Source organism: Sarcophilus harrisii, chromosome 2 (genome assembly GCF_902635505.1).
Source record: "Sarcophilus harrisii chromosome 2, mSarHar1.11, whole genome shotgun sequence".
NCBI lineage: Eukaryota > Metazoa > Chordata > Mammalia > Dasyuromorphia > Dasyuridae > Sarcophilus > Sarcophilus harrisii.
Window position 1 is genome coordinate 203,854,577 of NC_045427.1, and position 13,475 is coordinate 203,868,051.

Sequence of the window (13,475 nt, forward strand, 5' to 3'; positions counted from 1 at the left end):
TTTTAATAGGTCAATACTCACAACTATAGAGTAGGCTAGGAACATGATAGTAATGACAATGATGAATCCAGAGATGTCTCCCCATGCTCTGTGCAAGGTAGAGGTAAGCACATTTAGCTTGGGGTTCAACCTGAGCAGATGCCACAGTTTCACAGTAGACAGGAGTACCAGGATTGCAATCAGGTAACCCAGAACTGCATCTGCACTAGCTGTTTCTCCAAAGCTGACAGCCCTGGAGGGAAAAAACAGGGAGCTTTTGTTAGAAGATGGAGAGGAAAGAGGTTCAGAGGCTCAATCCCTCCTATTCCCATCCTGTGCGGCTGATTTGAGACAGAAGGTATGTGATACAATAGAGAGAGCACTGGGCCTAGAGTCAGGAATACTCAAATTCAATTTAAGACACTTAAGCTGTATGACCTTGGGCAAATCTGTGTCAGTTTCCTCAGCTGTAAAATGGGAATAATGTATTTCCCAGGGTTCAAATGAGGCTCAAATGAGATGTTTGTAAAGAATTTAGCATAGTGCCTGGCATATAGTAGATGCTTAAAAAATGCTTTTTTCTTTCCTTGTTATGGCCAGAGGTTGTAAACCACTGGACTATAATAATTGTTTGGAAGACTGAGCTTAATTAACCCTCATACTTAATGCTGGGGAAGTTGTGGAAAAGATTCCAATAAAGGTACACATTGAACTGGCTGGAGTCCAAAGGCCCCTCTAACTCTGGTTTTATGTTCCATTAATATAGCTTTCTAAATGCCCACTCCTCAGCATAATGCCAGATAGACTGAATTAATTCATGCAGATTGAATTTGTGTGTCCATCCTGAAGGCAAATGGAACTAGAGATATTTGTTTTGTAAAAATTCTATATACTGATGAGGTTATTTAAATTTTGAATAATTTTATTGATGAAGTCATCAACAAATATTCTAGATTCTAATTTGGAATTGTAAAGAAAAGTGACTGAGAAGTATGTACACACCCTTTGGTTTAGCTATTTCATTATTAGTCATAGAACCTAAGGATGTCAAATTCAGAAATAAAAAACTGGAAACCAAGAAGGTACTGGTTCAATGGCTAGGAAAAAGCTATTGTAGATGAAATTAATGTAATATGTTTGTGTAGTAAGAGATGTTGACTATGAGACAAACATGGGAAAATTTGTATAAACAAATGCATAATGGAATAGGTAGAATCAAAATAATAACATACAGAATGACTTGTCGTTCAGTCATGTCCAACTCTTCATGATTCCATTTGGGGTTTTCTTGGCAAAGATATTGGAGTGTTTTGCCATTTCCTTCTCCAGTTCATTTTACAAATGGGTCAAATTGAGGCAAACAAGGTTAAGTCATTTTCTCTAAGACATAGTAAGTGTCTGAAGCCGAATTTGAACTCAGGTGCTCTTGACTCCAGAGCTGTTTCTTTATCCACTGTGATACCTAACTGTTCCAAGTCTCTACTTGTGTGCTAATAATCCACTAGTTAAAATATATATATATATATCTTAACAAAAGGATTTTCTAAGATAGCACACTAAGAATTGAAACCACAAGCATTTCTCTCATAAATCTGGGGCAAGCTTTCTCACTAATACATATGACACCCACAAGAAGAATGTGTATACATTTAAAAGTACCATGGTCATAAGGTACCACTCATCTAGGTAGGGTATCCATGCAGATCCATGCAGATCCATGCAGATCCATGCAGAGCTATCCATGCAGAAATCTCCCTTAAGGGCAACTATTAGTAATAGTCACTCAGTGGGCTGACCCTTTCCAAGAATTATCTATTGAAAGGCCCCAGGGCAAGACCTACTTTCAGTCCCAATCAATCATATTGTTCCTTCTGATTCACTCAGAGAAAAGCTTTCACTCTTTGTAAAGGGATCACTACACATTAACAGCTGCTCAACTCAGAAATACTCTCACACCTCTTCTACTCTTTGCCCTTGGTGACTTCAACTATGGAGAAGGGGAGAAAATATTCGTCTATTTCTACTGGCATTAATCAGTCATTAAAAGTTTATTGAGAACCTACTAGGTACCAGATACCACTTGGTGCTAAGGAACGCAAATACAAAAGGAAGATAGTCCCTGTCTTCAAATAGCTTTCAATCTAATTGGCATCACACATACATTCAATTCCCCTCTCTGACCATCTTCTCTCATCCTTTCTATATATCTCTTCTTTCTGCCTTACTCTTCTTACCATAGCCTCCAGCCCTTTTGTCTCTATTCTCTAAATCCATCATTCCTCTGCTGACCTTATTTACTTACCTTCACAGTCTTTTGGGGGGAAGGGGAGCACATGAAGGTGGAGGGAGGCAACCAAGGTTAAATGACTTGCCCAGGGTGTAGCATAGTTAGTATGTGTCAAGTGTTGGAGCCTGCATTTGAACTCAGGTCCTCCTGACTCCAGGGCCAGTGTTCTATTTCACCATCTAAATACCCCCTTACTTTCACAGTCTTGTTGCATAGATGAACATTTCAACTCTATTCTCGAATTCATTGTTCCCTTGTCCTTCTGTTCATGTCTTGCCAATCCTCAGTTCTGGGTCATTTCCATCATAAACTTCTTTGGTCCTTCTCTCAAGTTCCACAGCACTCCTAGAGGAAGTCCTACTGAAGCAGGTTGTGGTCCCTTTAAGAAACTGTATTTCCTATTGATCTGTGATCCCTTTCAGATTCTCAGCTCCTCCTGGGGAAGGCATATTCCCCCCCCCCCCCACCCCCGACCCCAAGTTGTCTTTCCAGGATGCCAGGGTCTTTGATTCAATTAGGAATCCTGGTCAAAAAGCACCCCTTTGAAGTGTTGTTAATTCCAATAGGAGATCTGAGCTGTCCCAGTCCCCACTGGGTCTGACCTGCTTGGGCTGTCCCAGCCCCCAATTAGACCCAATATAATAGTTTCTTTCAAGGAAGGTCTTTTGCAGATGGACCCAGATAGCTCACTCAGCTTCTTCCATTCCTTCTGTCCATTGAGAACTGCATTCTCTCAGTGCAAAATTCCATTTTCCAATAGATCTGCCACTATAGAAGTCAGTCTCTTGGTAAACTGATTTCTATAAACTTTCATTTTATAACTAATAATTCTGGAATGAGTGAATTCTTTCATTCCTAAAACCTGTGGCCGATTTAAAGGGGATTCCTAACAACTCTTTTATAGTTACTAACCTCTACCAGGGGTCCTCAAACTATGGCCTTTGGGCCAGATGCAGCAGCTGAGGACAGTTATCCCCCTCACCCAGGGCTATGAAGTTTCTTTATTTAAAGGCCCACAAAACAAAGTTTTTGTTTTTACTATAGTCCGGCCCTCCAACAGTCTGAGGGACAGTGAACTGGCCCCTTATTTAAAAAATTTGAGGACCTCTGCGTCTAGACCATGAGGAATCTAGACCACTCAAACCTCTTCACTACAATCTATTGAGGTCACTACCAATTTATATTTCCTAATCTTCTTTGGGTCTTTACTGCTGTACAGCAATCCTTTGAGTCTTTCTGATTGTTTCTGGCTTTCTCTTCCCTCTCCTCATCAGCCTAGGAGTTTTAGCTCACATTGAACTAGAAACAAAACCAACAGGACCAGACTCCAACCTCCCAGGTCTTTTCTAATGATGTATTATTTCCTGTAAATGGCAACACTATCAGTGAGAGTCATTTTGATGAGGGGAGCCTGAAACTGAAAGGGGGACTCCGAAACTCTCTCTCTGAAACTCCTTCAAGGAGAAAGTCTCCTTGAATTCTGGCCTCTGTAAAAGACCCTACCTGAGGGAAACAGGATAAACAGCTTCATTCTGGTATCTTGAGACATGGGTACCACCCTCATTGATAACATTCACTACTGATTCCAACTCCCTATTGAGGTGGAGATTAGCCCAGAGATAGTCATTCAATTCCAAGATTCTCTATTCTGATTCCAGCTCAAACTGCACCCAGCCCCCATCAAGAGCAACCTCCAGCTTCCAGCCATAAAGTGAGCCAACTTGGGGCTCAGTCCTTGCAGAGGACCTAACATGCCATACTATGCCAAGGAGCCTCTCTCTCCCTGGCATAGCAGTAACCCTCTGCCCGCTGAAATGATATTCTCTTTTGGCGTTACCCCCTCTTTATCTCTTTCTCACCTATTTCCCTAACAAGACTTTATATTCCTCTGTCACGATTTTTCTGCCAGAAACTTTACTTCTCTGTCAGACCTTACCACCAAAAAGTTCAATCTTTCTATTCATGCATAGCAAAGGCTGACTTCCCAATGCCAATAATAAACTTCTTTTTATCAGTCTAACTTTTCGGGTTTGTAAATTCCTTTATGAAGGACTTTTGTGCTGCCAGAAGGGGTTCCCACAACTCCCTACCCTGTACTGAATCCTAGGGAAATCTAGGGAACCCTGCGCCAAACCTCATCATTTGGGGATGTAACCCCAAACCTCTTCATTTGACTCCCTGACCACCAGGAACCCTAAACCTCTTCATTTGGTTCTCTGAACCCCGAACTTGCCATTAACCTCATCAATTTCAGAGATAAGACTTTATGTTCATCCTTTGGTCACAACGTTTTGAGTCAGTCAGTCAATAAGCATGTATTAATTGCTTTCTATTTGAATGCCTGTTTCCTCAGTACTACAGTAAGAGCAGAAGACTACAATTCACAAATATATTGATATAAACATCCATTATTGTCAATTACTATAGAAGTCATGTGATGTGATGGAAAATGGATTGATCTGAGAGTTAGAGATCTGGGTTCAAATCCTGCCTCAATCACTTATTATCTTTGTGATCATGAGCAAGTCATTTAATTTCCATGGGCCTCAGTTTCCTCATCTGTAAAATGAGTCCTGAAAATCCTTCTAACTCTAAATTTATGATTTTTGCATCAACCACTTTCAATAGTAATATTATGAATATCCCATTTGAATTAAAGACTTATAGAGTTGGAAGACATTTTAGCATATATCATATAATAATACATTTTGAGAACTGGAAGAGATGTTAGAGGATATCTTTAATCCACACCCAAAAGAAATCCTTAATAGGATAAAGTTAAGTGGTTATTTATGGTCTGTTTGAAGCTCTCCATTGAAATGCATCTCTTAAAGGGCAGCTTGATGGTACAATTATAAGAGCAACAGTTTTAAAGTCAGGAGGACCTGAGTTTGAATTTGGCCTCAGACATAATCAGTAGCTGTGCAATGCTGGGCAAGTCCCTTAACCCTTAACCTACACACACCCCTAGACACAAAAGACAAAGAAAAGAAAAGAAATGTATCTCTCTTGAGGCAACCCATTTCACTTTTGTAAAATTCGAATTACTAAGGAAATTTTACTGATAGCCTAATTTTGCCTTTTTGAATTTTGTATCATTATCCTAATTAATATAAGCACAGAAAGCCCATTATGATTTTGCTCTTAAGTTTGAGCAAATGACTTGTGTACAGAAGAATGTGTCCCAGACATTTGTCTTAGTACTTTTTTTTTTTACTATACCACATTAATAAATATTTTTTTTCAGTTGAGATAGTTAATTGAACAGAGGTCACTTGGAGCTTATAATTAACAGAACTAGAAACCTCCAACTTCTCAGAGTTACTCCTAGAACTTTGAGGGGAGAACTAGCAGATACATCTGGGGAGTTGGCCAGCTAATGGGGAATTAGGATAGTCTTAGAAAAGGGATAACTAAGAGGCAGAGTTATTATTACTTGTTCTTGTGGGTCAAGTAGTACTTGACATCTCGGACTCCCAGGATAGTTCTCTTCACAAACACTGATAAAGCAATCCAGCTGATAAGGATGATGGCTAATTCTAGCAGGTTCCATTTACTTCGGAAATAGCTCCATTTCTGAGTCTTCATGAGCCGACCCTGCAAGGCAAGGAGTTTATATCTGGAGCATAGCAGCGATCCAATATATCTGCTCCAAAAGCTCAGGATGCCTTCTCCTGGAATCTAATTCTTGCTCTTTAGGAATCATGAAATCTCAAATGGCAACAAAAAATCTCTACTAGGTGATGCTGCCCTCATGGATAAATTTTCCTCCAGTGAGATTATGGGAGGAATGAATATGTAATGGAAGCAAGCTGATTCAGTATTGGTTTGTCTCCAGTGTTGTCACACACATGCTCAAAAGTACAGAAAACTGAGACTAAGCACCACCTGCCATTTTAAGGATTGGTAGGAATGAATTGTGGGGTTCTTGATTTCTATCTGATCCTGTGTATCTTTCAAAACTATACAGACATTGCCAGCAATCTGTAATTTAGACCAATCTAATGCCTCTTAAGCTTACAGAAGTGGGATAAGATTTTCCCCAAGTCTAGGATATTATCCCAGATGCTAATTATAGGAGAAAAGTTTGTAGTTCTTGAAAAGACAAAGAGTAGAACCAGTAGGCTAAGGCGATTCCCTGGACTTTCAAGATGGAGCTGGGATCCAGTTTTGGGTGTTTCAAGAGGCTAGTGCCTCATTAAAATGCAATCAGATAGTACCGTGCCTCTATCCACATCAGTTAGGCTTAGGACTGTGAAATTAGAACATTACATTTAAGAGCATGCAGGTCTTTTCTGTGTATACAAAGCCCTGAAACAGAATGAATGCTTCTGTAACTCTGAGCTATGTCAGGTAACAAACTTTTTCAAGGACAAAATAATAATCGTTACATCCTGAAGAAAGCTAATTTCATCTTCCCAAAGGGACTGAGGAGGAGAATAAAAAAGTAAAATGTGATTTGGCATGAGGAATGAAGTATATTAAGCAGAAGGGAAACCAATTTCCAACTCTCCTAACTAAGAAATTGATTTCCAACCAAGCTAAAAATCTTGAGAATTATTAAATCTAAGAGGATTTTACAGAATCACAGAACTTTAGACCCTGAAGGGAACTTAGAATGGAGCTAGAAAGGACCTTAGAGACAGTTCTCTTATTTTACAGAGGATAGAAAAAGAAGTTCAGAGAGATTAAGTAAACAGAGCAGATAAATACCAAGATAGGAGAGGAGTCTGAAGTCTTTTCAGCATGTAGCTAGAATGAAGTGATACAAAAATAAATAAATACAGGGGAAAATAGGAAGAATGGAAAGAACTAATGAAGAAAAAAGGGAAGTATAGAGCTTGTAATAAGAATTCTGTAAAACCAATAGAAACAACCAACACATTTATTATAGAAGAAAACAAAAAGGCAGATGGTATAGACCAACTAGAAAAGCATCCTCTGAAAATGACTGCATTAGATGATTTCAGAAAGGCCTGGAAAAACTTGTATGAATTGACCCTAAGTGAGTAGAACCAAGAGAGCATTGTATACAGCAACAATAAGATTATGTGGTAATCAAATTGATGGACTGTGGCTCTTTTCAACAATGAGGTGATTCAGGCCAATTCCAATAAACTTATGATGGAATCTACATCCAGAAAGAGGACCATGGGGATTGAATATGAATCACAACATAGCATTTTCACCTTTTTTTGTTGTTGCTTGTTTGTTTTTTGTTTTCTTTCTCATGTTCCCCCCATTTTGATCTGATTTTTCTTGTGCAGCATAATTTTGGAAATATGTATAGAAGAAATGTTTAACATTTATTGAATTACCTGCCGTCTAGGGAAGAGATGGGGGAAAGAGAGAAAATATTTGGAACACAAGATTTTGCAAGGGTGAATGTTAAAAACTAGCTTTGCATAAAAATGGCTGCATTATTGAAGGAACTGGAAAATCTTCAGATTGAAGTGGCAGACCTGGAGAATAAATTGAGGCACAACAATTTCAGCATTATTGACACTCCAGAAAATTTGATATGCACTTTTAAAAATGGCACATCATAAAAGCTTGTGGTTGTTTATGCAAACCTTTTTTTATTCTGCTTTGAATAGTGGAATCTGTTGATTAAAAAATAATAATAAAGTATACAAACATTATATTCCAAGTAATTATTCAAGAAAATTTCCAAGATTAAAAAAAAAAGTAACAAATACTATATAAAACCCAGAAGATTCAACTCTCTTGGACACAGTTAAATTTGAGCATGACAACAATAAAAAAATATATATATAACATGCTTCAAAGAGAAAGGCAGAAATAACATTCCAAAAAATATCAATAAAGATCACAGTGTATTTTTGTAGGAATGCAAATTATGCTAACTGGATGGATGGATGGATGGGAAGAGAGATGAACAGACAGACAGAGAGATACAGATAGAATGAACACTTATTAAATGCTTACTTTGTGCCAAGCACTGTGCTAAGCACTGGGGATTCAAATATAAATGTGAGAATTGATTGGGCATTTGTTTTTCACAGTTGTGAAGATTATATTGGGAAACGAAACAAATTAGAAAACTGAAATCCATAAGGACATCAAGGAAAAGAATGTAAGCTTCTTGGGGGCGGGGACTGACTTGTAATGAAGGGTGGTGGTCTGAGATTTGAAAAAAAAATGTTTTGTTCTTTGCTCTCAGACTTCCTTTGTTAACTTCTCCCTTCTAGAATGCTCCTTAGAAGCAGGGACTGGCTATGTTATGAGGGGTGGAGATTCACTTTGTGTAACTTCTGTAACATCTAATTAATGGAGAATCAAGAGGGGGATTTGTGCTTCAGGACGGGAAATGAAAGTCTTTGGAGACCCAAAGATGTGTCTATTCAACCTAGGCACCCATTTTTGCAAGAATGTAAAATAAATCTTTCCTGCATTCACACAGTTAAAATATTTTGTTTCTTGATTTTGTAATCAAGTGAGACAGTCCTGTTTACATTCTGTTGTTCAATCAATCAATCCCGTGTAACTCTCTTTCTCTTAGTGAGAAAAGGCAAGGCCTAAGAAACCCTAAAACTACTGGGGCCTTGGGAGTATCACAAATAACACTGGCCAAGCTGATGGTCAGTAAGCTGTAGAACTCAATGATGTGAACTACCCCACTTCTACTGTTCCTCACTTGTACCTCTAAACTACATCATTAACATCAATCTAATCTTTGTTTCTCTTCTTGTTATCTTCTTCTTGATTCTGATTCTTTGCTAAAATTTTCTTTGGAATTTTAGCCTACTTCCATTGATATCATAATTATCTCCCTGATTCTGCCTCTTTCCTACTTTGGCCTACTTTAGCCTATTGTAGACTAGCATAACTTCTTGCTTTCGCCTCTGCTAAACTCCCTTTGCTAAAATTCCCTTGGAAATTAGCTCCCTGTTAAACAGCATAATAAACCCTTGTCCCTTAACTTGGAGCCTGAGTTTTTATTTCACCAAGCCTATGACACCGATCAGGGGAACCCTAATCTTGCTGGGATGTCTTTCTCCTCTACAATAGCACACCAGTAATATTCCTGGGGTTTTCTTGGCAAAGGTATTAGAGTGGTTTGCCATTTCTTTCTTCAGTGAATTAGAGCAAACCAAGGTTAAAGGATTTGCCCAAGATTATATAGCTAGTAAATGCCTGAAGGGGGATTTGAACCAGGTCTTCCTGACTCCAAGCCATTGAGTCATCTAGCTGCCTAATCTAATAGGGCTAATGTTGTGCCAAAGTTCCCTTTTTAATGTCGTGACCCAGTTTCTCCAATTGTCCTATTTATTTTGTTATTCTGCCTCAGGTTATAACCTTTCCCTCTTAATGTTTGAGCTACAGGTTTTATAGACATTCCTTCTTAATGTTTGACAAGATAAAGGTTTATCCATTTTAGATGTCATTAGAATATCAGTAACCTCCCTCCATTAGGTTATCCCCATCTAGGTACCTCCATTATGTCATTGTTCTTGTTATTCTATAAAAAGCTTGCTGTCCTGATGGGGTTAGACTCTTTGAGATGATAATCTTGTTTAGCCCTGGGATCAATCATGGATCCATTGGTCCCAGTATTTCTCTCCATTTAATAAACTATTGAATTGGTCTCTAATCTCTTGTCTTGCTCAGTTTCTTCGGCATTACAACAACACATAAAAGAGGAGTTTGTTAGAGGAATATGATTGTGAAAATGTTGTTCTATATCCTGTCTCAAAGAGGACCATGACATCATGGAAATGATGCCATGACATGCAAGTGAATTGGATTTGTGTGAGGGAGAACTGTGCAAGGTCACCTGCCTCACCTTCCTCTCCAGAGCCATTTGGATCCAGTGGCCAGATATAGATCAGGACACTGGAGATGGCCCTGGAGGAACTAGGAAACTTTGGCCTTTTAAAGCTGAGATGTTCACCAGGTTTCAGTTGAGTGAGACCGCACCCCTCCAGTGATTAAGGCTGGGTAACAATTGAGGCAAAGATTCTCCTCTTTCACCTAGTTCAAAAATATATATAAATAAATGCCAAAAAAAGACAAGCAGGTCACTAGCCTTTGCTTAAGAATCTCTAAGGAAGTGGAGCCCACTACCTTCTAAGAGCCCATTTTATATGTGGACAGTTCTACTTGTTAGACACTTTTCTTACATCAAGCCCAGATTTACCTCTATACTTTTTCCAAATATTGTTCTAAGCTCTGCCCTCTAAGGGGAACATGTGAAATTTTTCTACCATATGCTAGGTCTTTAAATGCTTGACTCTAGCTGTCAGGCTCCTCTCCATCCTCTAAGGTTCTCCTAAGCTTAACACCCAAGAGTCCTTTGTAAGGGTGTAGCTTAAAGCCAGGTACTGCTGTGTTGCCAGCTATATATACAGAATAAAGGAAAGAAATTATAACAAAGAATTGAGACAAATGAAGTTCCTCAAATGTGCTCTACTTAGGAATTTTTGTTCCTCTGCTTTTCCTGTACCTACAGTTCTAATAATGATGACATAGAATGGCCATTTCTTTACTCAGCCTTACTATTTACTGCATTTTGAATTTTTGTTTCTAGTCTGATATTCAATTCCTTCCCTGCAATGATTGGGATATTCACATATAGAGCTGTATATGTTTTCCCGCGCTTCTTACCCCTTCTTTGTTTCTAAAAGGTATTTAAGAAATTAGGTTTCTCCTATTCAGGGCTGGAGGCTGGCTACTGGCTATGATAGTCTCCTCCAGCCCTGGGACCAACATGGTTTCCTTGGTCCCAGTACATCTTTATCTCTGTCTGACTGGATAATTTGAGATGAGAGTCCTGTCCAGTCAATTATACTCTCCAATTAATAAAATATTAAAAAGCTCTCTAATCTCTCTCCTGCCTCAGTTTCTCCAGCATTATACTCTAGGACATGCTACCATAACCTATACTGCCTACTCTTCCCTATTTTCTAGTTCATCTTTATGTGTTGTCCTCTAATAGATGATAAGATTTTTGAGAGCAGGAACTATCTAATTTGTTTCTATTTATATCCCCTTTGCTTAGCACAAGTTCTGATGCATGGTAAATACTTAATAAGTGTTTATTCTATCTATTTTTATCTATCTACCTATCTATCCATAGTCATTGAATTTGCCCTTATAAGATTTGAACATTTTTTGGATGGTACTCCTGCTTCAGTTCATGCCTTAAACCAAAACCACTCTGAATCTCACTGGCCACCAATAAGTTCTAGACTAAGTCCTATTTGGTCATTGTTTGGATCTTGATTGATTCCAATTAAATGTAAATAGCAGTCATTGTGAGGGTCTTTCCCTCCCAGATTTTTTTATATGTTTATTAATTTTTTTTCTCTTTTGGACTAGGTGAAAGAGGAGATTCTTTGACTGAATTGTTAACTAGCCTTAATCACTGTTACAGCCTGTTGAAGACCTTTGCTTAAAAAAGCCAAGGTCTCCCATTTCATCCAGGGCTGTCTCAGTTGTCCTAATCTATATCTTGCCACTGGACTCAGCTCTGGAGGAAAAAGTGAGACAAGTGACCTTGTACAGCCCCCTCTCTCACTTAAATACAATTCACTTGCATGCCATGGCATCACCTCCCTGATAATATGGTCCTCTTCAACAAGGAAAGAAAAAAACAACCTTAACAACAATAACAATAGGTTTGAGATGATGATCTCTGAGGTCCTTTATAACTACACTTCTGTGATTCTGCATAAGCTCCAATTCCATAGTTCCTTAAGGCTTACAAAGGTAAAGAATTCTGTGAGGTAGCTTTTAGTCTTGCTATTTCTATTTTACATAAGAAGCAGCGTGGATGGAATACTTTCAGGAAGACCTAATATATAGTCTCATCTCTGACATGTGCTATGTGTGATCTTGGCCAAGTCATCTGTACTTTCAGTGTTCTGAGTAACTCTCCAAGACAACTTAAGTACCAGAGAAAGAATTGATAGAAGGTATTTTCTCATCTGGAAGTTCCAATGAAATTATAATTCAGTCTCTATCCCCCTAACCATTTTATTATTATTTATTATGTGGAAACTGAGGCTCAGAGAGGGTGTGACTTGGCTAAGTTCATACAGCTATGTGGTTTTAGAACCAGGCCTTAAACTCAGATTTTCTCACTTGAAGTCCTGAGTTCTTTCCATGATACTCTTTAAATATTATCTGGACCAGTTTGTATGATTGGTAGAGAGTAGAGGTCATGAATGAAGAAGTCCTAGGATGGGTAAGAGGAATCCCAGAATAGTTTAAGAGTTCAAGGAGTATCTCGGGAAACTAAACTTGGAAAGGTGCTAGTAACAGGAGGCTCTAAAAATCTCTGAAGATGAGTGAAAACACTGGACTGTAAACAGAGTGTGGAGGTATCAAAAAAGAATGGGACGGGTGATGATGGGATTTGGACAGAAACTGACACCAAATCTATGTTGAGTCAACCTTGCTGACTCCGTCAACATGCTCAACTCTAGAGGAAAGTGATGGATTACCTTTTACCATGAGATCATTTTCTTCCTTTCCCCAGTACAGCATAGTGTTTCTAAAAACTCACAGTGAGATGTAAGACTTGCTTGCACATCCTAGCCTTTCTTGCCAGGAAACTGGAAACTCAGCCCTTCACTCAGGGCTTTTTTAGCTTCAGGTCTCTCTGCTCAGAATATGCCCAGTCTTACCTGAATGCCCATATAGTAGGCTAGAAAGAGGAAGTAGATAGCTTCAGCTGCTACAACAAAGACATGTAGACCATTGGTGAGAGGATAAAGTCGGATACTTTGCAATTCTGCTTGTGAAATGAAGGCCCCTGAAAAAAATTAGATGGGGAGGGACATCCTATTAACACTCAGCAACCCCATTTTACTTCTCCCTTTGACTAAAAAGCCCCATTTCTCTAGTATGTATTCATTCAACCAGCCTTCTCTTCTCCCCTTCCCCATTTTTCTTTCTTTTTTTTTTTTTTGCTTCATTCTTTTCTTCCTTGCTTGTTTTTTTTTTTTTTTTTTTTAACTTTCTTTTTTCTTTCCTTTTGGACAGAAGCTCCTCTTGATAAGGTTCTGGGTTACTCTCTCTTCTCTCTTTCTTCTTCTCTTGGTCTGTCTCTCTGTCTCTTTCTCATTTTTTTTTCTCTTTCTCTCTCTCTCTCTCTGACCCTGCTTACTTACTGGGATAGAGTCCTTGGAACATGATGTAAAGGGCTCTGAACTGCACATTAGGAGACCTTGGTTCTAGTTCT

General features: G+C 38.7%; 1 protein-coding gene across 1 annotated transcript in view; it reads right to left on the reverse strand.

Moving 5' to 3' along the window:
• The window catches only part of PKD1L2 (polycystin 1 like 2), a 143,639-nt gene that overhangs the window by 43,876 nt on the left and 86,288 nt on the right, over positions 1-13,475 (reverse strand). Inside the window, exons 36-38 of the mRNA XM_031949261.1 lie at positions 12,919-13,046; positions 5,703-5,863; positions 22-232 (exon numbers count right to left, since the gene is read on the reverse strand). Of these exons, the coding sequence (XP_031805121.1) occupies positions 22-232; positions 5,703-5,863; positions 12,919-13,046 (500 nt within the window). The remainder of the gene's footprint in view (positions 1-21; positions 233-5,702; positions 5,864-12,918; positions 13,047-13,475) is intronic.